Source organism: Polypterus senegalus, chromosome 2 (assembly GCF_016835505.1).
Source record: "Polypterus senegalus isolate Bchr_013 chromosome 2, ASM1683550v1, whole genome shotgun sequence".
NCBI lineage: Eukaryota > Metazoa > Chordata > Cladistia > Polypteriformes > Polypteridae > Polypterus > Polypterus senegalus.
Genome location: NC_053155.1, coordinates 107,091,009 through 107,115,398, shown reverse-complemented (window position 1 = coordinate 107,115,398; position 24,390 = coordinate 107,091,009). Strand labels below are relative to the sequence as shown.

At 35.6% G+C, this 24,390-nt stretch overlaps 1 protein-coding gene and 1 long non-coding RNA gene across 6 annotated transcripts in view; one reads left to right on the top strand and one right to left on the bottom strand.

Moving 5' to 3' along the window:
• LOC120523237 overlaps nucleotides 1–24,390 on the bottom strand; it is a 268,628-nt gene that overhangs the window by 101,189 nt on the left and 143,049 nt on the right. The window lies entirely within an intron of this gene.
• The window catches only part of yap1 (Yes1 associated transcriptional regulator), a 133,274-nt gene that overhangs the window by 82,037 nt on the left and 26,847 nt on the right, over nucleotides 1–24,390 (top strand). For 2 of the 4 annotated variants that reach the window (XM_039744333.1, XM_039744334.1), the window contains exon 4: nucleotides 2,391–2,492. The exons of the other annotated variants lie outside the window; for them this stretch is intronic. In XM_039744333.1, coding sequence (XP_039600267.1) covers nucleotides 2,391–2,492 — 102 coding nt within the window. The remainder of the gene's footprint in view (nucleotides 1–2,390; nucleotides 2,493–24,390) is intronic. 4 annotated transcript variants of the gene reach the window in all.

Sequence of the window (24,390 nt, the reverse complement as noted above, 5' to 3'; positions counted from 1 at the left end):
CCAACATTACTCCACATTAGATACAGGTCACTTGTCAAATATAGGTTAACCACTGTGCCCTTTTGGTTTTTGCCATTTCTGGCACTATATGGTACAGTTTAAAAAGCTTCAAAATTTTCTTGTTTGTTTCCTTGGCCGGATTAAATGCTTTTATTTTTAAAACAGTGTCTTCTGATGGCTGTATTGCCATATGTCAAATGTTTTTATAAATTAATGCATTTTCCAGTAATCTGGGAAAAACATATAACTAGAATGCATGGACCACTCAAAGGTACAGTTTACTTCAGTTTGTTTACATCATTAACTTGTAACCTGTTAAATGTATCCTGAAGAAGAAACCATTTAAAGCCAAAACACCTTAGGCTGATTTGTGCAATTGTTGAACCTCTCCCTCCTTGCAGTATGGAGAAAGTCTATCACTTTTGCTTGCCTGGGATCAGTTATTGTCCCTGATTGGAACTGCTAGCCTTGTTTTTCTAAGCTGCTTCCTTTCATGTTATTTGTATCTTACTGCTAGAATTCTTACTGTTGTACATGATTACATCGATTAGTCCTTTAATCTTTGAGCATTTCTGTGTATACAAATAATGTGGGCTTGGTGACTACATGATTATTAAATCATATGCAAAAATATTTGCAGTTATAGTTTCCTTTATATTTGACATTGTGTTCTCAATAGAGAAGTGTAGTGTAATCGTTAAGGCTTCGGACTTCAAACACTGAGGCTGTGGGTTCAAATGCTGCTATTGACACTGTGAGCAAGTGACTTCAAGTGCCGGAGTGCCAAATGGAAAAAACAAAAGAAATATAACCAATTGTATCTCAAACAATGCAAGACGCCTTGGGTAAAGGCGTCAGCCAAATAAGTAAATAATAATAATATTGCATTACCATTATGAGTTATTTCATTTACTGTACTTGATTTGACTTGTATTATAGTCTCTGAGTCATTAACTGTATTATGACTTAAAAATGAACTCTTGCTCAGTAGTTGCTATGTTTTCCTTAGTACCCTAACTGTAAAATAAGTCTTGCCCAATTCGTGCTATTTGTTTTCACCAGCATCAATGTAGGTAAAATAGGACTCATTTTTCTTAATGTTATTTAACTGATTTTGTTTAACGTGTAACTTTGAATTGCAAAGGGGGAAGCTGATAAAACTTGCCATGCCGCAGTTCTTGCAAAGGCAGGTGGTGTTCACTTTGTGCATGATGTACTGCTAGAAGGGAAGCTTAAACATGGAGAATCAAGCGCTGATAATTATACGAGTGTTAACGAGGGCTTTGGATTAGTTACATAGAACGTTGAATTATGGAGTTCAATGGTATTTATGAACACCACCACCATTACTGAAATCATATGGTCAGGAGCATGAGGAAAAATAAGCAGCATCAGAGAAGGATAAAAGCTACTTGAGCAGAACAAGAATTAAGTCTTATGACGTGTTGGTAATAAGGAGTGAAATTTCAGAATTTTTGGTTATGAATGAGATAAATTAGCATCTGATTTCTGTAAGTTTAAGTGATGAAGAATTTCTCATTCCAAATAACACTTTTTTAACTTTTCAACAAAAGAAATAGTAAGAAACAAGGAGTGTCATGTATGATGGTAGAAGAAAGAGGTGCTAAAAGAGGTACTTGAGGGTTTTCAATGTGAGTTGCTCTTCAGTGATTTTGTATTGACAGAGAAAAACAAAGCTGAATCAAAAATCACTAGTTTTGGACTGAAAAGGAATAAATCTGTATGTTGGAAACAGTAAAGTTTTCTTTAGTGTGCAATGTGTGCATTATTTTGAAGAACATATTGTACATGGCAAGGTCTGGCAGCTGACAGTCAGTTCATTACGGATTTGCTAGTGTAAAGAGTGGTGTTCAGGTGGCATGTGTAGCATGTTTCTTGTAGTGCAACATGACAATGATGGCAACAACGACAATATAATAAGTGTAAACCGATACTGACTGTCCAAACATTTTAAAGAAAATTGAATATTTTGGGGAAATGGGTAATAGTTTCTAAATATTGAATTGTAAAGTTGTGTCTTCATGGTGCTACATGCTCTAGAAAAAAAACAGTTTTGCGGTTTACAAATTTCTGTTCACTCACATCTTTTATGTGGCTTAAAGGGATAAATTGGCATGTGATTTCTGTTGCCTCTATCCCTTAACACTTACTATTAAGTTTTAAAAAAGGAAATAGATAGAATGGTGCTGTAGTTTTGTAGATCTCGCTTTTCCAGGCTGAGCATGTACATAATGCTTCTTTATATTTAAAGTTTCTGGATTTGTTTGCAGAGCAGTGTTTTCAGATTATGTAGAAACCAAAGATTGTCTGAAGATATTCTGTTTTTTTAAATCCTTTCTCTTAAACAATTCCTTTATTTCTAATCTCAGGTTCACTTCCTGAAGGCTGGGAACAAGCCATAACCCCAGAAGGCGAGATTTACTATATAAATCACAAAAGCAAGACAACCTCTTGGTTAGACCCACGTTATGGTAAGAGGCTGTTTTTGTTTTATTAGAATATAAAAATACATATAGCATTGCGATGAGCTAGAAAGACTGGTTCCCAAAGTTTAATTGAAATATGACTGAAATTGATTCAATCTTATTTTATCAGTTACCAGTTATCAGTGTTATTCATTAGTCAAGGCCCTCTTTAAAATAGTTCCATTAAATCTAAGCAAACTATACACTGGATTTTGCAGAATGGCTTTCCTGTTTTAAAGTCTTTTCAGAATATTGTAGCATTATCTTCATATGTTGAAGCCTCTTAATTATTCCTTATAGTTTGGATAACATTCTTCTGTAACTAATTCAGGATAGAGAATAGATTTTGAAAGGTTTGTGCTTGTTGTGTGATTTACAATAAGTGCATTTACATGCGCTTCAATAACCATGTTATTCATAGAAACCTGGCTTCTAAAATGCAATGTGGACCCTTTCTTTTTCAGGTTAGAGAAAGTGGCCTATTGGTCTCTGAGGAACCTTATTAACAGATTTCAGTTTCTTCACAAGTAACCTGGTTAATTGCCCACGTAAACCCTTAACTGGGTAACAGTGATGGATTTTGTACTCTGCACACGTTTGTTGCACTCTGTTAGCCGGTACATGTGTTTACTTCTCACACATTTCCAGCACCCCCATGCAGGAGACACTGGAAGCTTCCGTAAAAAATACATTTCCTGAGGAAAATGCTTAGGCGCTTGAATTATTTCTTCACTTGGTTGAAATAATCTGCCTCAATATTTCAGAAATCCCTAAATTTATGTTGATGAGCAGTTGAATAGATGAGCTTTATAACACAGTCAACCAGAGGAATGTGCTGTGTGCAATCCAGTAACATGAAAAATATTTATAAAGTATCAATTTAGTTTTCATCCAGCTATTTTTGTAGTGATATGTTGAAACAATGTGATCAGATGACACAGTGGCTAGTTTTCAAAACATAAATTATCGGTTGTTCTGGTCGAGGATGTAAAATGGGGGTGAATGTTATTTACATCAAAACATATAAAGAACTAAACATATTTTCTTCTGTTTTATGAATGACAGGCTTCTTCATTGTTTTCAGATTCACAGAGGCTGCTGATGACATTTAATAAATAAATGAATAAAAACCAATAGATAAATGTTTATTGTGCATACATTTCTGAATGAACTTAAAGCGTACATTAGGGAAAGCCTTGAAGTGACTGATAGCAGTGGGTAGAAAAGACCCCCTGGGGCCCTACTTAGCACACCATGGTGGAGTGAGCCTGTGGCCAAAAGTGCTCCAAGAGAGCGCCTCCTGGAGGGAGATGAATTTTCATAATGTCATCCAGTATGCCAACATCCTCTTTTTCACAAGACCTTCCAGTGTGTCCAGGGTTAGTCCTGTGATGGAGTAGGTTTTCCTGGTTAGTTTTTATTCAGGCATTGTGTATCTTTGAAACTCCATTCTATTTTTGCTCAGTTTAATGACGTCCACGTGTTTTGGCAAAGGAGGATTTCAGAAGATTACTTGCACATGTAAACGGAGATTTTTTTTAAAAAACAGATCTCTGTCTTAGCCAGGTTACTCCTCTTATGCTGGTTTTGTGTGTGCAAGTAAATGTACTCTGTGATAAATTTGTATAACTACATGTTTTCCTATACTAATACTCTTGATTTAATGCTAGCATAAGAGGATGCACACCCACATCATTTCTCTGCATTAATACTACTTACTTCTAGGACACTTTCAAACAACTTGAATGAGCTGCTACACAGCCACACAAATCATATAGGGTTTGTTATTAATACTGACGTGTTATTTGTGACAGGCTAACAAAGACAGCAAAAGTAAAGAAGGCAGACCACTTAACACAAACTTTAAAATTGTCTTCTGACCCATTCGCCTGTGGTCCCTGACAGCATCACAGTTAGCTGTCCTGTAATTTCCAAACACAGAATTTGAATTTTTTTTTTTTTTATTTTGTTTTTTTTTTTTTACGTCCTAGCTGGTGGTGCTGGGTTGAGGCCTATGCTTTTCATTTGAAGCAGTCACTCTGTAGATGTGTACTTGCGTAAACAAGCAAAGTGTAAGTCTGCTGAGCACATTGCCAGAACTAGGCAAGTTGATGAGCTTCATATCACAGGATATCTGATTGGTTAGATTTTTGCTGTTTTGAAAAGTGATGTGACTGATTAAACTTGGGACCAGTACATCTAATGGGGCATGAGGATTAATGCAACAGTTTGCACACAAGTCTCCATAAGTAACTGAAAAAAGAGAAATTGATCACATTAAATATACAAAAATAAGTCTGGACACGTAAATTGTGTCCAATATATGGGACTGCCTCATCTCAATACTTAAATTCTGAATATGTAATTTTTGTCTTTTAGACAGTAATGTTTCATAAGTTTTCTGTCTTTAGTTTTACAACGATGAGTCAATCTGAATGTTTACACTTTATATGGTAGTTTTACATGGGCAATTCAAACTGAGTGTAGAGTGCCAAAAAATATATTGGAATGTTAAAACTCAGTTTTTTGAACGGTGACACATTTTGTTTAATATCATACTGTAAATGAAACATCTGTTTGTCAGAGTACATGCTTGTATTTAATTGTGGTGTCTTTGATTTTTCTGAAATGTACGAAGGGTTAGTCATCCATTAGCACATTCAGTTCCAATGAAGTCCCATGTGAAACTTGCATAGCAAACATCAAAATCCCATAGTTAAACAAAATTACATTTTAAAATGTTCTTAATTGTTAAAAAAATATAAACACATGCTCAAGCAACTCTTCTCAGAGTATTAAACTTCTTAATTGCATCTGGGAAGCCAATAGCCAAGTGCTGGTCTTTCTTCCTAATGGGATAAAAAAAAAATGATAATATGGTGGAGTAAGGTGTAGTTGAGCAGCTGGGAAACCTTGTCTGGTCTTGGTTTGCATTCAGTCCTGCTTCACTCAACAACTCAATCAGCCCTTAGACCCAATCCTTATTCTAAACGTAAGCATCTATGTTCCTTTTCGATGCTGTTTTAATGTCTTGGAGGATATTTATGAGTATGACATATACATTAAGGACAATTGCTTGTGTTCAGATCTAATTCATGCTACTACCGCATACTGAGTAGTCCCACATGTTTAAGTGCCACTACAACACTTTGTTTATGACCGACTGACTTTCAATAGTAGCAACTGTAATTCATTAGAGTTGATTAGATTCATTTATTGTCATTGTACAAAGTTCAATGAAATTAATTGCCAATCTTATTGATTCATTTACACATTAAAAGAACAATTAACAATGTATATACTGTAATATACATGCATATACATATGCACACATATATATAGCATATCTATACCCATATACCTAAACATAAACACATACATGTACATCCATTTTAAAAATAGCTGATAAGGTATTGCACCACAAGTTATTGTACAGGTAAATGAATAACTAAAATTACCAATGAAATTTAAACATGTGCCCAATGTTCTGTTAGTATTTAGAGAGTAAAAACACCTTTGATCAAAACAGATTGTTTGTTCTGTTACGGTTGTTTAGTTTGCGTATAGCTGAAGGACAGAAACTCTTCTTAAATATGTTAGTCCTTCAATAATAGACCTATAGCATGTGCCCAAGGGCAGCAGGTGAAACAGATGATGTCCCAGGTGGGGTACGTCTTTTAATGTATCGGTTGCTTAGCTGAGACAGTGACTGCTGAACAGATCCTCCAGTGAGGGTAAAGAGTAGCCAATAATCCTTTGGGCAGTGTTAATGATCCTTTTAAGGGTTCTTCTTTCTGCTGCTACGCAACTGGCAAACCATACAGAAATGCCATTTGTCATCACATTTTCAATAGAGTTAGAAGGATACCAGCATTTTCTCCTGCAGGCTGTTTTTTCTGAGAGCCCTCAGAAAATAAAGCCTCTGATGTGCCTTTTTCACTACTGTGATAATAGTAGTTTATATATATCAGCATGCCAGGGAACTTGAAAGCCGAAACTCTTTCTATACAGTCCCCATTAATGTATAGTGGAGTGGGTTCTACATTGTTCTTCTGAAATCTATTATGAGTTATTTTGTTTTTGCAGAATTCAGAACTAGTCGCTTCTCCAAACACCACCTTGTCAATCTCTGGACATACTTGTAGGCAGTCTCATCCCCTGTTGAGATGAGTCCAACGACGGTCATGTCGTCCACAAACTTGATGATGACATTGGTAGAGTAGGTGGAAACACAATCATGAGTGTGATACTATTGGAGAGATGTGAGATTAATCTAACAGTCTCTAGGGGCAGTTTTTCAAAAAGTCCTTAATCCAGTGGCAAATGGTTTGGGGAAAGTCCCAGGCCAGTGAATTTGGTAATCCATCTACCTGGGATGACAGTGTTGAAAGCACAGTTAAAGTGTAACAAAAGCATCCTCACATAGCTCCCCCGATGTTTGAGGTGGGATAGTGCTGTGTGAAGGGTAGTGGCAGTGGCATCTTCTGTAAACGAAATGGTAAGGATAAGAGGTAAGTGGGAGATTGGATTCGATGTATTGAAATACCAGCCTCTCAAAACACTAATCATTATAGCCACTGATGATGACCTTCTTTGGCAGTTGAGTAATTGTAGAAGACTTCAGGCAGGATATGATGATGGATCTACACAAGGATAGATTAAAGATCTTTGTGAGGTTCATAGAGAGCAGGTCTACACATTCCTTTAGGACCTTTCCATCAGGACTTGTAGACTTCCTAGGGTTGATCACTCTGAGCCCTTTCCTCACATCAAGTTCCAGCAAAATGAGGGAATTGCTGTTTTAAGCTAGTGGAGTTGTGATATCTGGAGCCACTACTCTAGCTTCAAAGCGGGCCAAGAAATGATTCACCTCCTCTACCAGTGTGGCATTACCAATAAAATATGTGTGTTTATAGGTTTTATGATTAACTAGCCATTCCCCACAGCTTTGCCCGCGTAGTAGTGAAACAGGACAAACTTTAAAAATCAATAAACAAAAAGGTAAGCATAGGCAAGTTACACTCCAAAACACAGAGGTAGACTGATTCCCCACTCCTGACGTCACGCTTCCCCCTCCCCTCGGCCTGCAGCCTCTGTCTTGGATTAGGACAAATATCACTCCTGCAATCGAACTATGTTTCTTAGTGTGATGAGTAGTACTAGGGTGTTGTACCGTGTTAGCCATTATGAATGTAGAGAAAAGCCAAGCAAAATGACACCTTTTATTGGCTAACTAAAAAGATTACAATATGCAAGCTTTCGAGGCAACTCGGGCCCCTTCTTCAGGCAAGATGTATGAGAGAAGTCACAAAATCAACTGGAATTTTCTAGCAAATTCTAGAAAAAAACCCCATCTAAATCCATTAAGTAGTTCTCTCATTCACTAGCTAAGCGGATGTACGATGTGCCCTGAGGCTGGTGCATGAGTGAGGAGGGCCCCACATCCCTCCCCTCGGCCCGGCATTTTCAATTTATTGTACCTTGCCTGCATCTTGAGGCAATATTCTGTTTGTTTTGTACGCATGTTCATCTCTATCATGTTGTACGTTAATATTGTAATGATCACAGCCACAGAATTACTCATTTACCATTATGTAACAAGACCTAAACATATGCTTCTTTGCGTATTCATAACACCAACAGAGTATCGGTTAAGTATTTATTCATCTCTGCATTACCATACATATGTAGTACAAGACCTGTGAATCCCTCATATTAAGTAATTTTGCCATCATGTCAATGTGACACACCGTACAGAGATGAATAACCTATCTACGGATGTTTTATATAAGTTTTAAGAAGACCTAAAGAAGCCTTGATAATATTTTGCTATTTTTAAGAGTAAATGAGTAATAGATGCTTTTTTGCGCTAACTAAACTAAAGTGTTACAAATGTTCCTTTAACTAGTAAATACCAGTCTCTTGTATTTGACACATTTTATCAGTCAGAGAGACTGGAAATTTCTCTTTTACTTGTTATGTGATGAAATATCATGCAGTCAGGCAACAGTGGCATTTGGGTATAAAATACTGTGGTTTTAAGCCTAGCTAATGTTCTCTACAGGAGTAACTTGAGGTGCATTACAGTGGTGGAATTTTGCTTTGTCTCATTAAAAACAAACCCATGTTGATCAATATAAGAGTTTGGGGGAGAAAAGAAGATGATATTTCTCCAATTTACACTTGACTGACCAAAGTAAAACACCTGAGGAGATAGAAAGACTCCATGCACAGAAACATAGCAAGACTTGTCATCAAGTACTGTAGATTGAGTTTATTTTTAAATCGCGTTATCACTTTTTATTTTTTGTGTTTGAATTTGTTTCTTCCAAAATATTAGTAATATGACATTGAATAATTTAGTTTTAGCTCTGTGATGTATATTCATATTCAGGGATTTTGTAAATCTATTTCATGTAGCAAATTCATATGGAGCCCACTTTCCAAAATTACTGCCCAAAAGCAGATGCCAAAATTTTGTCATCTAGAATCAGTGTATAATATATTCTTTATTCACTTTCATAACATCTCGATTTCCTATCCATTCTCACATACATAAATAAAATATAGTATTGTGTGTAATTTACTACAGAGTAAAATATAACCCCCAAATGGCACAATAAATCAAGGAGAGCATTTTTGTTTTGGTCTCTGAAAGCTATTGTAGTGCTGTTTGGCTTGTCTTTACTTAGAGGCCCTTGTTTGAATAGGTTTTTCTTAAAACTAAACAAATTGAAGATGATATCTTTAGCCTGCATGCTTGGTGCTCTTCAAAAAAAAAAAAAAAAAAAGATGTTAATGCAAGCATCTGTCTTTAACCCCTCCCAGTTCTGGGGCCCACCAGATTTGTTAGTTCAACATGTAGGAATCTTCAAAGAACACTAAAGCATCAACTTAGCATACTTCCTCACCCCAATTGACGTGATCCTCTATGCACTGGCATTTGAATTAAAATTACATAAGCCTAAAACACAGATTTTTTAAATAAATCTATTTAGATCCTGTGTGAAACTTTGCACACTGTCTAACTGGTCTGCCAATAGTCTTACAAAAAAAAAATCTATTTTTTTTCTTACTGTGCAAGACTGCCTAATGTATTTAACACATTATTTTTTTTTTTATAATGCTACTGAACTAACCAAAACTGTGTTTAATTGCAAACCTTTCTCGTAATATCTCCAGCCCTTAACCTGTTCTCTTCTCAGCCACTTAGATTTATAATGCATGTCAACTAATATTATGACAACAAATGCACTTCTAACTGCATGTTAAAATTGTTTATGAGACAGAGGGACTAGACTACATGGTGCAACTTATGGATCACAGTGTGGTGTGTAGTTCAGCCACCTTCTTTCTTTCTTTCTTTCTTTGTGAATGAAGCACTAAATGAAACTAATAAAAAGCTGTTTGTTTATTTTTGGCTTAAATTTGACTGTCTGATATTGTTACCTATAATCAAGGTGGATATTCTTTGTCCACATGGTGGGAGCAGTGAAGGAGCTATAGATTCAAAACTGTGTGAGCACCCTTTTATTGTAAATCTTTTAATTCCAGTCTTTCAAAAGCTTGTCTGGTTGCTGTCCTCATAACCGTTTAAGTCAGCTTCTTCCAATCTTGTTCTCTAGCCTTGCTGTAGTAGAATTATTTTGAAGTCTTCTGTGTTTTCCCAAGTTTGGGTTTAATAAATCTTCGTTCTGGATTCCATCCACACAGATAATGCCTGGATTGCAGATCCTTTTACCATAATACTCACAAATCACATCTGAAATAATTACTTTTTGCTGTTTTTCCTTGATGGACTGCTATTACACTTGGTTCCAACTGTATAACCAGTGTTGCCAGTATAGGTGATGGCTCTCTGTACACATCTACTGGATAGGCTAGTTATAAATGTAATAATGGATGTCTTTCTTGGTTACATTATCATTATCATCATATTATTATTATTATTGACATTTGTATATTCTACAGTTTTCCTAGTTATGTTTGATTTGGTGACTCTAGCTCTTCACATGTATAGCTGGCATACATACCTAGTAGGAAGCACTAATACATCTAGAAAACTTTTACTCATCAATTTTAAATGTGCTTGCTTGGAAGGTTTTCACTATAGCAGCAGGTCAACTTACCTTTCTCTTGTAACAACTAATCCTAGCTCTTAGTCTGGGGGATTATTGCATATTCTTGGATAGTTCAAAGGATGTTGCTTATTTATCTTTGACTCTGCTAAAGTATCTGTACGAGTTATCTAAGAACTCACTGAGGCATCTTTCTGACATGCCTGATCTGCCTCTGCTGTCCTTTCTCAATCTACTCCTAAACTCTGCTGAATTCCTATTCTGCTTGATATATTATGAAAGGATAGCACAACAGTCTTGAAGGGACAGCCTTATTTATATGGATTGTGCTAGCATTGATGTCATTTAAATCTCCAGAAGTTGTAGAATAACTAATACACTGAGTGTATAACCAATGTTGGGGTCTCCAGAAGTGGTATAAAAGAAAATTGACAGACATTTCATAAACGTCACATCTCCTTACTATAAATCAAATGTCTAATTTTGTTTTGTGGTTTGCATTTAGCTTTTCAGTGATTCTACCAAAATGGTTTGTGCTGAGATCCAAGTTATAATTTCTTTAATCTGTGCTGAAGAAATTGGTTATTTATTGGCATGCTGTATAAATTTGATTACAGTGCTGATTAAAAGTTAGGTGCACAAATTATTACCTATAGGTCACCTAGTGATCTACTAAAAAGAAACTGATAATCCAGGACAAAAAGTGAAAAGTCCACACTTTTTATAAGCAGCTCAGTGCAGCTTTGAAACAGTAGACATTCAATGCTGTAAACCCAGAAGGAAATATGAAAATAATTATTCTAGCCTATTTCTAACCTTTTCCAATAATGTATACGTTAAAGAAAGGATACAAGTTACAAATTCATTAGCTATGTTCAGTCAGACTTTTGGTAATGTAGTGTAAGTTTCGAGCAAAATGATCTTAGCTGGGCAACATAGCTGAAGTAACCCAAACATTACCAAAACTGGATCATTAGAGCCATACGGCATCAGTCTTTGTAGTTTTATTAGAACACACAGTGGAACCTCGGTTCACGACCATAATTCGTTCCAAAACTCTGGTCGTGAGCCGATTTGGTCGTGAACCGAAGCAATTTCCACCATAGGATTGTATGTAAATGCAATTATTCCGTTCCAGAATGTACGAACTGTATGTAAATATATATATTTTTTGTTTTTAAGCACAAATTATAGTTAATTTATACCATAGAATGCACAGCGTAATAGTAAACTAAATGTAAAAACATTGAATAACACAGAGAAAACCTTGAACAACAGAGAAAACTAACACTGCAATAGTTTGTGCTATAGTGCTAGGAACTGCTCACTAAAAACACTTTTTTTAATGAGTTTTAAGCACAGGGAAAAAATGAACATATGAAAAATCCATAATTTAATAAATCACCAAGAAAAGTAACATCGCCACAATGCACACTATGAACCAATCACTGTAAACAGAACTGAAAACAAAAACAAGCCTTTTCTACCTTATGCGTCCAGCCTTCCCTCTCTCGCTTGCTCGCTCTCTCTCTCTTTTGTGTGTGCCTGTGTCTCTTTCATGAGCCTGGAGCGCTGTGTGCCTCTGTCTTCCGCGCCTGTGTCTCTCTCGTGGGCCTGTGTGTGTCTGTGTCTCTCACGCGCGCCTCTCTCTCTCTCTTGCTCGCTGCACAGGAAGTGCACAGGGAAAGACTGAACATGTACAAACCTAAAGGGAAATTGGCTTGTTCGTGAACCGAGGCAAAAATTTGGCGAACTTTTTGGTCGTAAACAGAGTTGTACATGTACCGAGACGTTCGTGAACAGAGGTTCCACTGTAATTAGATTAGATGCACATATCATAGAAGTTCTAACTTCCTAAACATAAGCAGACAAACTGAGTGCAGGGATTCTGTGCATTCAGTTACTCCATTTGTGAAATATGCAAAAAAGAGAGATGCTCTGTTCATATATATAAAAAAATTAAGATTAATATGGTTTTAAGGAATTATAACTGAAGGTTCAAAAAAGAGATTGAAAGATTGTGTGTAAAACTGTTTACCAATCACAGTGAAAGGCTTTGGCATCCACACCACCACTAATTATTAACAAATTGCAAATGATCACTGTAATCATAAAAAGAATGAGAGAAGACTACAGGTAACAGTTGGGGTGCCAACTGGCAGCCTTGTTTTAATTGAAGCAAAAATTGAGATTGAGTGCACAAGCGTACAACAGAAGATGATCCAGTTTTATTCAAATGGTTTATGCAGGAGCTCTGTTCTGTACCAGGTCATGTCCTTTTTCATGGTTTCCCGACCGGAAGGGGAGGGGCTTGCTGTGTGTGAAGTCAAATGCCCTTGCTATGTTTCTTCTTGGAGCTGCCGGTAGAAGTGAAAGGACTTTTTAACAGTGTCTTCTCTCAGTTTGGGATGGTATTGCTTACCTGTATGATCCCCAGGTGCACATGCATGACATCACCTAAGATACCCAAACAATAACTCTGGCAACTGCAATGTGAGCAACAGCATGAATTTGACTTCTTTATATTTAAAAAGTAAAAACCAATCGACATAAAGTGAATGGGCTGTTTATTTGTGCATGTGGGGAAGTCAAAGTTAATCTGTCCTTTAATTAAAGAGTTCATACTGAACCATAGTAAAGCTCTGTAATTAAAAAAATGAAAGAGTTATAAAAATGTAAAAGCAGCAGAATGGAAGTAGAAATCAAAGCCAATTTTATTTTATCTAGATTGTTCAGTACTAGATGTGTAATAGTTCTATTGTACACGAACATAATAACTAAGAAATCTCTCCCTATTATACAAGGTACATCTAAAAAATAACCCTACTCTTGTTGTTGTTGCTCAAAAGAGGGGAGGGCCAATTTGGGTCAATGCTGTCTTATCTTAGATCTTAACTAACATCTCTCATCAGTTTCAACCTAATATCTCAAACAGTCTCACTCCAGTCGTTTAAGTTAGCTGTTCTTCTTCTTCTGCTACCATAGTAAAAATGTTGTCACCCAAACTTGAACAACGAATCAACTTGAAATTCCTTGTTTAACTTCAACTACTGATAATGTCCAGAAAATCGGTGAAATTGTGCGAAGTGATTGTCATCTAAGTGTTAAGGGTTAATTTTGATAAAATGACTGTGTAGAACATTTTGCAAGAAAAACTTAATATGTGAAAAGTTTCTGCAAAATTGGTTCAGCGAGTTCTTACTGTTCTTCAGAAGGAAAATCGAAGAGCAATTTGTTCAGATGTTTTGGAGTGGATTGATCAAAATCAAAAAAAATTCCGGTAATGGATCACCCACCGTACTCCTCCAACCAGGCACTGTGTGACTTCTTTTTGTTTCCAAAAGTCAAAAGCACATTGAAAGTGAAGCATTTTGAATCAACAAATGTCATGAAACAAGTTGCAACGGCTGCCATGAAAGAACTCGATGAAGTAGACGATCTTAAACACTGTTTTGAGGAATGGAACAAGCATTTCCAGTGGTGCGTGGATGCAGGGGGAGAGTATACTGAAGGGGAAAAGTAAATTTGAAAATAATAAAATATTTTATGACATCAGTCTGGTTATTTTTTTTTTATACACACCTCGTACATACTTAATTCAATCTGGAAAGGATGCTGTTTTGTTTTGAGTATGTGGTTGGATTAAATAAACAAGTGATGTGACTTAAAAGTCAAATAATGGATTTTATTTTCATATTGTATACCACTGGCTCACATGTAATAAACTATGATTTCATTTATAACTTAGTGAAGAATTTTGATTAGTCTATTGGATTTTAAAGAAATTCACTTTTGTTCACATAATTTGGATCCAGTGTAACTAAATGTTGAATACGTTATAGCCTTTGAATTTCACATCAGGATCATCAGCGGTGCATACTTTACTTATTTAAAATATAGAAGTGGAAATACAGTAAAAGTCTACCATTTTTGCTCATTATATCCGGCTATAGTGCAACTTCAGAAGCAGAGATGAATGATTTGTGCAAAACTTGAGGATGTGACCAATCAATTAGTTGTGTTGACTATTTTAATTTTCAGTTTACCACTGTTATTAAAACTGAATGAAGGAATTACACATGAATGTGATATGGCTTTAAGATTAATAAAAGAACACTGTGCATCGCACCAAAAAGGAAGCAGTATTTGAGTATTTGCTGTATTTTGCTTTCGCTTTCCTGAATGTAATTGGTCAATGGTTGTGGCAAGTTAAAACTAGCTTTCTGTATCTATGGATATTCTTAAAAATTAGATACCTAGCCTCATTCTTCTTTTTTAATACAAATATTTGTATTAATGCTCCTTTCAGGCCTGTAACATTAAAGAAATACTCGGCACCAGTATTGCCTGTAAGAAAATGTTAGTGTACTTCTAATACCTAGTTAATGTTATAATGTGATCAAATTTTAGACCAGTTAAGAAAAGTGAAAAGGTGAATCCTTCTGTCAATACTGTGTGAGGAAGCTGAAGTTGATAGAAAATAGCAGTTTGTGGGCATCCTTTATCACACTTTTAGTTTCCAAAGAAAGTTGTTGTCTGTAAACTATTGCAATCTGGATTATTCTTTTTAGAAAAAAAAATCTCATATGTTATAGTCAATTTGTTACTATAGCAGCAAATGTGTGGATGCTTTCAGTAAGGTGACTCGGTGGAATACTTCATCACAAAAGATGGAAGGTAGTCGTACATACAGTTTAAGACTACAATACAAGAATATGTTGTAGCAGCATTCAAAGCATATCATTTAGAAATAAATATCGGCTGTTAAAAAAACTACTTTAAGGAACACTCCTTTCATATTTTTCTGTCTGGTTTTGTGTTTTTACCAATGTGTGTCATAGTACATGGAATGTGGGCGATGTGACCCTCTCACAATTTAAAACTGACAGAACTTAGATTTCTGAAGTAATTTAATTGGCTATTCATATATAATTAACAAATAGGCAATAGCCCGTTCTGGAAGGTGGCCATTTCAGTTCTGATATTCAGTTGCATTCATTGTAACAAAATGGTTAAAGGCCTGAAGTGTAATTGCTTTGTGTGTTATTGTTCCTTTAGTTGGCTTTAGCGACTATGGGTGGACTAAGATAAGAGGTTAACAGGTGGTTTTCCACTGCATTTGATAGTAATGTATTTCATTATCGTCTCACTTTTTTCTTTATTTTGTTGAAGAGTCATAGAATATTCCTGCATGAGTTAGGGGACTGACGCATTTATATTATTTTTAAATAGCGACTATGTCACTCTAAGCATGCTCTGTTTTTATTAAAGGCTGAGTATGAACACTATTTTCCCTCTCACACTTCGCCCAGGCACTAGTAATATTCAGTTGTCTTGGTGTTCTCTTCTGTCCTTTCCCTGATGTACAGTACGCAAACTGCTGAAATCACTCCAGTCACAATCTCTGTAGAATCATATCCATATGAACCACAGGAGATGATTGTGCTCTGCTTTTGATACAAACTTAGTTACAATTTATATAAAGAGATGGTTAAATGTCACAGAAGAAGAGCTTCATTTTAATCTACATGCATAATCATTGGAAACTTGCAGATTAATAAAGGATGGGCATCAAAGCTATATTTATTAGAAACACGTGACTGGGGGGAGGAGTAAGTAATGTGATCCTCACTTGTGTAACATTTTATGCAAACATTTATATGACTAAGAGTACAGAATAACTCTGACCTAAGTTGTTTACATGTCTCAGAAAACAGATGTTGGATTTCTAAACAAACATTAGAAAATATATTCAATTATTTCATCACAACCAAACCATAAGTTGTTTCATTAAGAAAACTGTTGTTCATTTTATGGAGTTTTTAAAGAGAAGGAACATTGTGTGTTTTTTTTTTGTTTTTATATGCAGTTTGGTAAGCCTACTAAAATTGTTGCTCCGTCTCCATCTAAGGCAACTACTTGTGCTAATCAAGGTACAGAGAATAAAAGAAGCTGAGAGCCTTTAAGTGATTGCTGCTGAAAGCAGGTTTTCCCCTGTGTGGGGCCCATTTCAGGCAGGGTCCTATTTGCCTGTGTATCCCAGACAGGCTTGAGTCCATGCCAAGGCTCTTTATTCTGTGGTTGGGGTTTTAATCTGTTCCAGACCCTTTCAGTGAAAGAACTACAGTGTGATTGTAGAGGGTCGGGTAAGAGTTTGAGGGGGAGGAGGGGTGCAATGAAAGATTGAGAAAGGAAGCCGGAGAACAGACGAAAGCATGTGGTCCCATCAAATGCTGAGGAAATGGTGAGCATGGGGGTGGGGTTTGTACTGAAATAATGTTTTGTTGTGGGATTGAAAGTAAGTGTGTGAAGAGTGTATTCTCAGACTAGGTTTCTAATACAACCAATGCCTGCGGAGACCTTTTTTTTTTTTTTGGCCTTTGCAATTATATTGTGTTGAATAGACAGATAATAAAATATTTACTAAAATAGTTATGTTTGATTAACTGATTTATCTACGTTTCTGTTTCCATGCTTGTAGTACTGTGATTACATCTTGCCTGAAGAAGGGGCCTAAGTTGCCTCGAAAGCTTGCATATTGTAATCTTCTTGTTAGTTAGCCAATAAAAGGTGTCATTTTGCTTGGCTTTTCTCTATTTCCATGCTTGAAACTGATCAACAATTTAATCTTCCTTGCTTGAAGCGGAAACTGAATAATTTAACTAGAGTCATTACAGGTGCTTTTATTATATCTAAAGAAGAAGATGCATGCATTGTTTATTTTGGCGCTGTGTGTGTTTATGTATATGTATATGTATATGTGTGTGTGTGTGTGTATATATATTATATACATATATATATATATGTATGTATGTATATGTGTGTGTGTAAATATACATAAATATACATATACATATACATATATATACATATATATATATATATATATGTATATATACACACACACACACATACATACATACATACATACATACATATACATATATATATGTATATGTGTGTGTGTGTGTGTGTATATATATATATATATATATATATATATATATATAATATAAAAATACAACTGAAGCACTAGGTTATTTATATGGGGCGGTTGGTCACAATGGAGCCTAGTGGTTTCTGGTCTTCCCTGGGTAGGTGACAACACACAGCTGAATTCAGTATTCCATATAAATATGTTTGGTTATATTAGATTAAAATGTTTTGCTTTACTAATGCCTAATAACCAGTTTGGGTATGGTTAGTGGCAGGGGGGTCAGTCACAACAAGAATTATTAACCAGCAATGAATTTCCATGCCTGGATCACACTATTCAGTAGATGATCTACATAATGAATAAAATGCTGTCGATTTCTTGTTTCTCAAAGTAATTTCCGAGTTTATGACAGACAGATATTCCCCACCCTTGAGTCAAAGAAAATGAACAACAGATGGATCTGGCAGTTCAGAGTATAACATAAGTCTGGGGTTTGAAAGTGATCTGTTGTTGATGACTACAGTGCTTTCCCAGATGAAGTAAGTCACCCATAGCAATGTGTGCTTTGTAGTATGAAAGCAGTTTAATTTGCTTTTATCAGTTTCTAATTGTGTGAATTCCAGGGTGGATTGCTTCATCTCCTACCTTAATCATCATAAAGCCCTTGTGCAGCAAAATAGAAACAAACCTGAGTGTGTAATGTTTAACCCAACAAGCTACACCTTTCTGTAAATAGGGAAAGGGGAAGTGTTGAAATGAATGTTATAGACGGTTGTGGGAAGACTGAACATAAAAGTAGTTGTGCTTGAAAAGAGACTATTATGTTGGTGTGCGTAAAACAGTTTAAAAGAATGAATGTGTAAATTTTGCTTTATTTTAATAGAACGTCTTAATTGATGTTTTTGAATAAGAATCCAAATTATACACAGACTTTGTTTCTTTGTATTACTCCCCACAATTGCAAACACATGAGTCTCGATATGGGCCTCCTTTTTCTCTGTTGCTTTCTTTTATTACATGCAGTCCTTTTCCGTGTTGATCTTCTGATTGATTGATAAGTAAATTTAAACAAATATTTTACCCTAATATTTTTTTCCTCCAGCTCCCACTTCAAATGCTAAGAATAAAGGACCGACTTTGCCTGGTGGCCTGCATGAATTTTCTTTTTCTTTTGCACCGGTTCCTGGCTTTAAAGATATGCCTGTGGGTGCACTTTTGTTTTCTCTTAAATGCCGTGAAGACGATGAGGTGTCTGTTTGTATTTTGCTATTCAAAGCCCATTATCTGTCCTAGCTATCACTAGGTGCTGGTGGGACCTTTTGTTCTCTGGAAGAATCTTCTGAAAACTGCTTAATGGAGGACGTTTTGTGTTTGTGATTTGTTGCCAGTATATCCGGTTGTTTTAGTATGGATGAAACTATTGTTTTTTTGGCCATAAAGCAGGCACTTACACAACAGACAGAATATTGAGGAAGAATTTGGGCAGGAACAGGTGACTTTTATGTCTGCTGTGTTCTAGTAATTGCATGAAAAACAACAAACTTGTACATCAATTGGCACGTTTGCATGCACCTAATTATATCCAGTTATTCACAGAAACCTGCTTTCTAAAATGCCACGTTAGAGAAATCGGGTAATTAGCCACTGAGTAACATGGTTAACAGAATAACCTTATAATGTGACCATAGACACCCTTAACTGGGTTACTGTTAGAGATTATGTAGTCCACGCATGTCCATTGCACTCTGTCAGCCTGCACATGTGTTTACTTCACACACACTTTCATCAGTTACCGGTAGAAGCATTTCTAGAGGCAAAGGTTTGGGTAGTCACATTATTCCTTCTCCTGTCTGAAATAATCTGTCTCTATATTCCAGAAATCGATACATTTATGTTGTTGAGCTCAACATACTAAACTCGGCAACACAATCTCAAGAGCAGTAAGGTAACGTTAAAAATAATATGCGTTATGTAATCGGATTACTTTTTGAAGTAACAAGTAAAATAACACTACTTAACAACGCCTGTACTTTTACTTTAATAAGATATTATTCCACCAGCACTGGGTATAATGTATGAAGCACACTAACCAAGTCCTTTGCAGGGCTAAATCACAAAGCCCAAAGGAAAAAAGTTTGCTATGTGCAAACGTATAAATAAAGCATCATTTTGACTAAACATATTTATAAAACACAAGAAAATCCTCACAATCGTTGTGCTTATTTTCAGATTCACAGTGGCCGATAATGAAATCAAACTCATTTTTGTGCAGTTTAATGATGTCTGAATGCTTTGACAAAAGAGCACTTCAGATGATTTGCCCATATAAACACAGATTTTTTTAAGAAACCAGCTTTCTGCCTTAACCAGATTATTCACCTTAACCCGGTTATGTGTGTGCATGTAAATGCACTCTTTGACAGGTCATGAGTGTGCCACATGGCTTAATTTTTCTTCTCACATCTGTGATTAAAACTTTGTTGGGTCCAGGTCTGCTGTGCATAATTCTGGATAATCTGTAATAGGGCAAATGGCAGTTTAAGAGTCTTAATGTTTTAATATATGTTAAAAACCTACATCGTGTGCACCTTTTAAGCACTTCATTATTTTTCCCCTTCGTAACAGATGATAAAATATTGTAGATGTGTCTTTGACTTTAAGAAATGATCTTCTACAGGTGTTGCATCAATCCATCTCTTGCTAAATTTCTCAGAAATCTCAGTGCTGCCCATTAGTCTGCTACATTAGGAAGATGGTTTTTATGCACACACAGATTTCATGCTACATGGCTATGTCAAAGAAATAACTATTTGTGACTTCAATTTTTTACTCTACAAAGACAAAAAAGTGGTTTGTTATATACTCATTTAGAGTGGGTATTCAGTTTATTACATTCTACATAGTAGTTACCGACAGCACATTAACATAAAGATCCATCAAAAATGTGTAAACGGCAGCCGCAGAGCATTCATTTTAAAATACACTGTCTGTTTATTAAATAAGTACCTCCCGTGCTTTTTGTTTTTCTGGTGTACATATCTTATAGGACCTGTGCTGTGTTTCTGTTTCGGTAAGAGAGTCCACAAGCTTTTGTAAAACATACTGTGGTATTAAAAATGACATATTTGATACATGCATAAAAGGGTAACTTTCATCTGTGGTATGCTACAGTGACGTCGCCTTTTAAAGATTGATGATTACAACTGAATTTGAAGAGAAAAAAAAAAATAACAAATGGAAAAATAGTGTTGACAAAACTAGAGCAATACTGAGTGAGAATGAGCTGAATGGCGAAAAGACTAGATTTTTTTTCTGTATATTTATGTATAAAATGATAAAAGTAGTGTTCATATCTGCTGTGAATGTGGCACCATTTATGTATAATGTATATATTTTGTCTGTGTAGCTGTGTTACTATATTAAATAGGAAAATTTGTCATTCATTAAGGATCTATTCTTTAAAGCATCATTCAGAACAAGTACAACCACTAAGTGCCATTCAAAGCAAAAAACAAAACAAAAAGTGTAATACAGTACAAGTTAGTGCCACCTCCTGGCTTTGTGACCAGATGACGTACTCTTCAAGTGTGATTCAGAAGCTTTGGATTCCTGCCACATTTCAAAGAAATGCATTTAAGTTGATTGGCAAATCTTAAATTAGTGTGAATGTGCCCGGCATTGGATTGGCACACTTTTCAGACTTTCTGTTCAGCCATTCCTGCTGGCATAGGCACCAGCTCCCTGCAGTCCTTTACTGGGAAAAAAAAAAAAGAATCGGGGGGGAAAGGATGGTTAGGTGATGTTAAGTTGCAAGTAGAAATTTCAAAGCTGCATTAATATATATAATGTCTTGCACTGGCTGCTTAAAAATTTGAGACAAGCCACAGTGTTGTAGAATGCTGCGATGAGCAGTGCACATTAACCAGAATTTTAAACCTTCACAAGTGGTATGCCTGAGGTTATAAATGGGGGAAGGGACGAACATTCATTTTGCCTGTGTGGGAGGTGAAGAAGCCAGGAGGTTGGGTGGAGCAGTCATGGAGTCCCACAGTGCCCTGGGATGTATCTCATTTAACAATGGAGACAGTGTAAACAAACAGAGCTGCTAAACTGATTGAATGCCAGTTAAAACAACAGCATTCAGGAAAACTTTGAATGAGAAGCTTTGCCAAGTGAATGCAGAGGTGATCAGTCTTTTCTCTGATTGGTCACTGGAGCACAACAATAAACAGCTTTTTGGATCAACTTAATTAGCTCCAAATGCTCACTGTATTTTGACTTGAGAATGGTCAAGTGTTTCTTGTTCTGTGTGTGTGTTTTATTATTATTAGTGTGTTTTTGCATATGCATAGCCCTTAGCATAAACTCACTTGCTTAAAAGTAAAAATCAAAGAGGTCTTAGAATGAATGGCATGAAAAATTGAATAAAGCTGCAGGAAATTTACAACAAAAAAGTAAAAATTAGTGTTATGAATACTTGCCTCATAGAAAGTCTTAAGCTCCTAAATACTGGTTCCTTAATTATGAGGTCAGCAATCTGTGACACATTGGTTTAATTCGTTAATGTTGAATGCTTTGTGTATTAATTAAAACAAAGAATTAATCATACTTACAAAGTGCTGTTTTTTTGGGCTTCTAATACTGATATAGTTAAAGATGATGTATGTTATGTTGAATATGAAAAAGACCATATGTATATCAAGAACTGCTTGAAGAATCTACTTGGTAAACTTCATTTTTAAGTAGATTTTGTTATGTGGAATCCAGGAATGTTTGAAAGGCAAGCATAATTAAATACAGTATTGCAGGTAAACATATGCTAAAAAATTAACGTTTTAATAATTTAATTATGTAATTATTATTTGATTTTTTTTTAATGTATTTGTTGCAGCATCATTAAGAATCATATATATTTATATTCAGTATTCATTGAAAAGGTAGAAAAGCTGCAGCTTTGCCAAAATGTACCTAATGCAAAAGGCTGTTGCATTGAAAGTGAACAGTTAATTCGATAGAAGAATGCAGCAAAATGCATCAAGTGTAAATAAAACAGGAAAGAAGGAAAAACCGATGTTTATCACCGTTATTTTACTTCCAAAAAGCTGCTGTTAATGATTCAAAGGGGCCCTAGAATTCTCACATGTACCTTCCAGGGGAACCTTTGGATTTTATAAAAATGTAAAAATTTGCAATGTATTATGAAGCCTAGTACAGGTAGAGCGTTTGCAATACTGCCTCGCGACAGTGAAGCATTGACACCTTCAGAACAACCTCTCCTCTTAAATGTTCAGTTTTAACATAAGTTAGTACAGATCCCAGTTATTTTAATGTCATATAATTTGAACTGTCTCCATCAAGTCTTTTGACAACCTTCCACACAAGCTTCTGGGGCTCTTCTCTTTCCCATCTTTGTTGAAAACAGTAACATCAAGATAGAGCCACATAGTTGGAATATTTTTATAACCAGATGGAAGAAGCATAGGGAAATGAAACTGAAAAGAGACACCATTTATTAAGAATAAACTGTGGATTTGTGTTTTGCCCTGTTTGTTTACTCTCCTCCGTATATGTTACAACAGAATAGTCTTTTATTTATTCTACAAATGTGACTAGCTTCTTTTCGGCTCATTTTTTCTTTTGTTTTAACCATAAACAATTGTTTTGGTTTAGTTATTCTGTACAGTACTGCAATATAAATACCTGTACTATTTTTGTTGTATAACAACCATCAAACCTAACTAGTTTTTTGTGGAATCAGCTCACAACCTGTCACTTTTTTTTTTTTTTCTTTTGGCAGTGTCAGATTAGACTACTTTTCCGGTGAAGTTAGATAGATAGAACCTTATTTGTCCCCAGGAGGAAATTTGGCTTTTTACAGAAGTTCTTTAAATATATAAATACATTAATAGATAAATAAATATGGAAACACACACACTTTGGTCTGAACACACTCCAGAATGACTAAAAAGAAAGAAAGAAGATTTAAAAAGAAAGAAAAGTTCCGACTTGGCAATCTCAGTCACAGTGATTCATTATGCAGACATATTGCTGTTAGTATAAAGGAGCCCCAGTAGCGTTTCTTCACACACTTCTGTTGAATACAGTAATTCCTTAGCTGAAAATACTCCGTGTTAGTGTGTCATTGCAACATTATTCATAATCGCACTCCATTTGTGTTAAATCTCTCTTTTGCTCCGACCTCCAGGGGGTCCAGAATGTGTCCTATAACTGAGCTTGCCATTTTAATTAGCTTGTTGATTCGGTCGGCCTCTCTTGAAGTGATGTTTAGAGCCCAACACAACACAGCATAGAAAATTGCATTGGCCACCACAGAGTTGTAAAAGATGTGAAGGATATCCGTACTCACATTAAAGGTTTTTTTTTTTTCTTTTTTTTTTTTCCATTTTCACATTTTCAGTCATAGCCTTTATTTACACAATATTAGAGAGTCAGCTAGAGGCATGCTCCTTGTGAATGTCGGTTACATAGTCTGACATGCCCAACAACTTGCTCCAACTAGTCCATGATTCACCCTGACAAAATCAAACAGGTTTGATTTTATTTTGTTGGGTTGGGCTCTGTGTACTTGAGAGCTGATATCCAATGAATGTTCATCCAAAAATATAATGCATATAATACAAAGGCAAAGAATAAGGACCTTAAAAGTGTTTTGGACCCCACAAACTGAAGAGAAGCTTTCCTTTCCAGTGTTTTGTTATTTCCTTTTTTCCATTTCGTCGTAGTGAGAAGTCAAGCAAAAAGACACCATTTATTGGCTAACTAAAAAGATTACAATATTCCAATAAAAAGTGTCATTTTGCTTGACTTCTCACTACGATGAAATGGAGAAAAGGAAAACACAACACGTTCATAATGGCTAACATTGTAT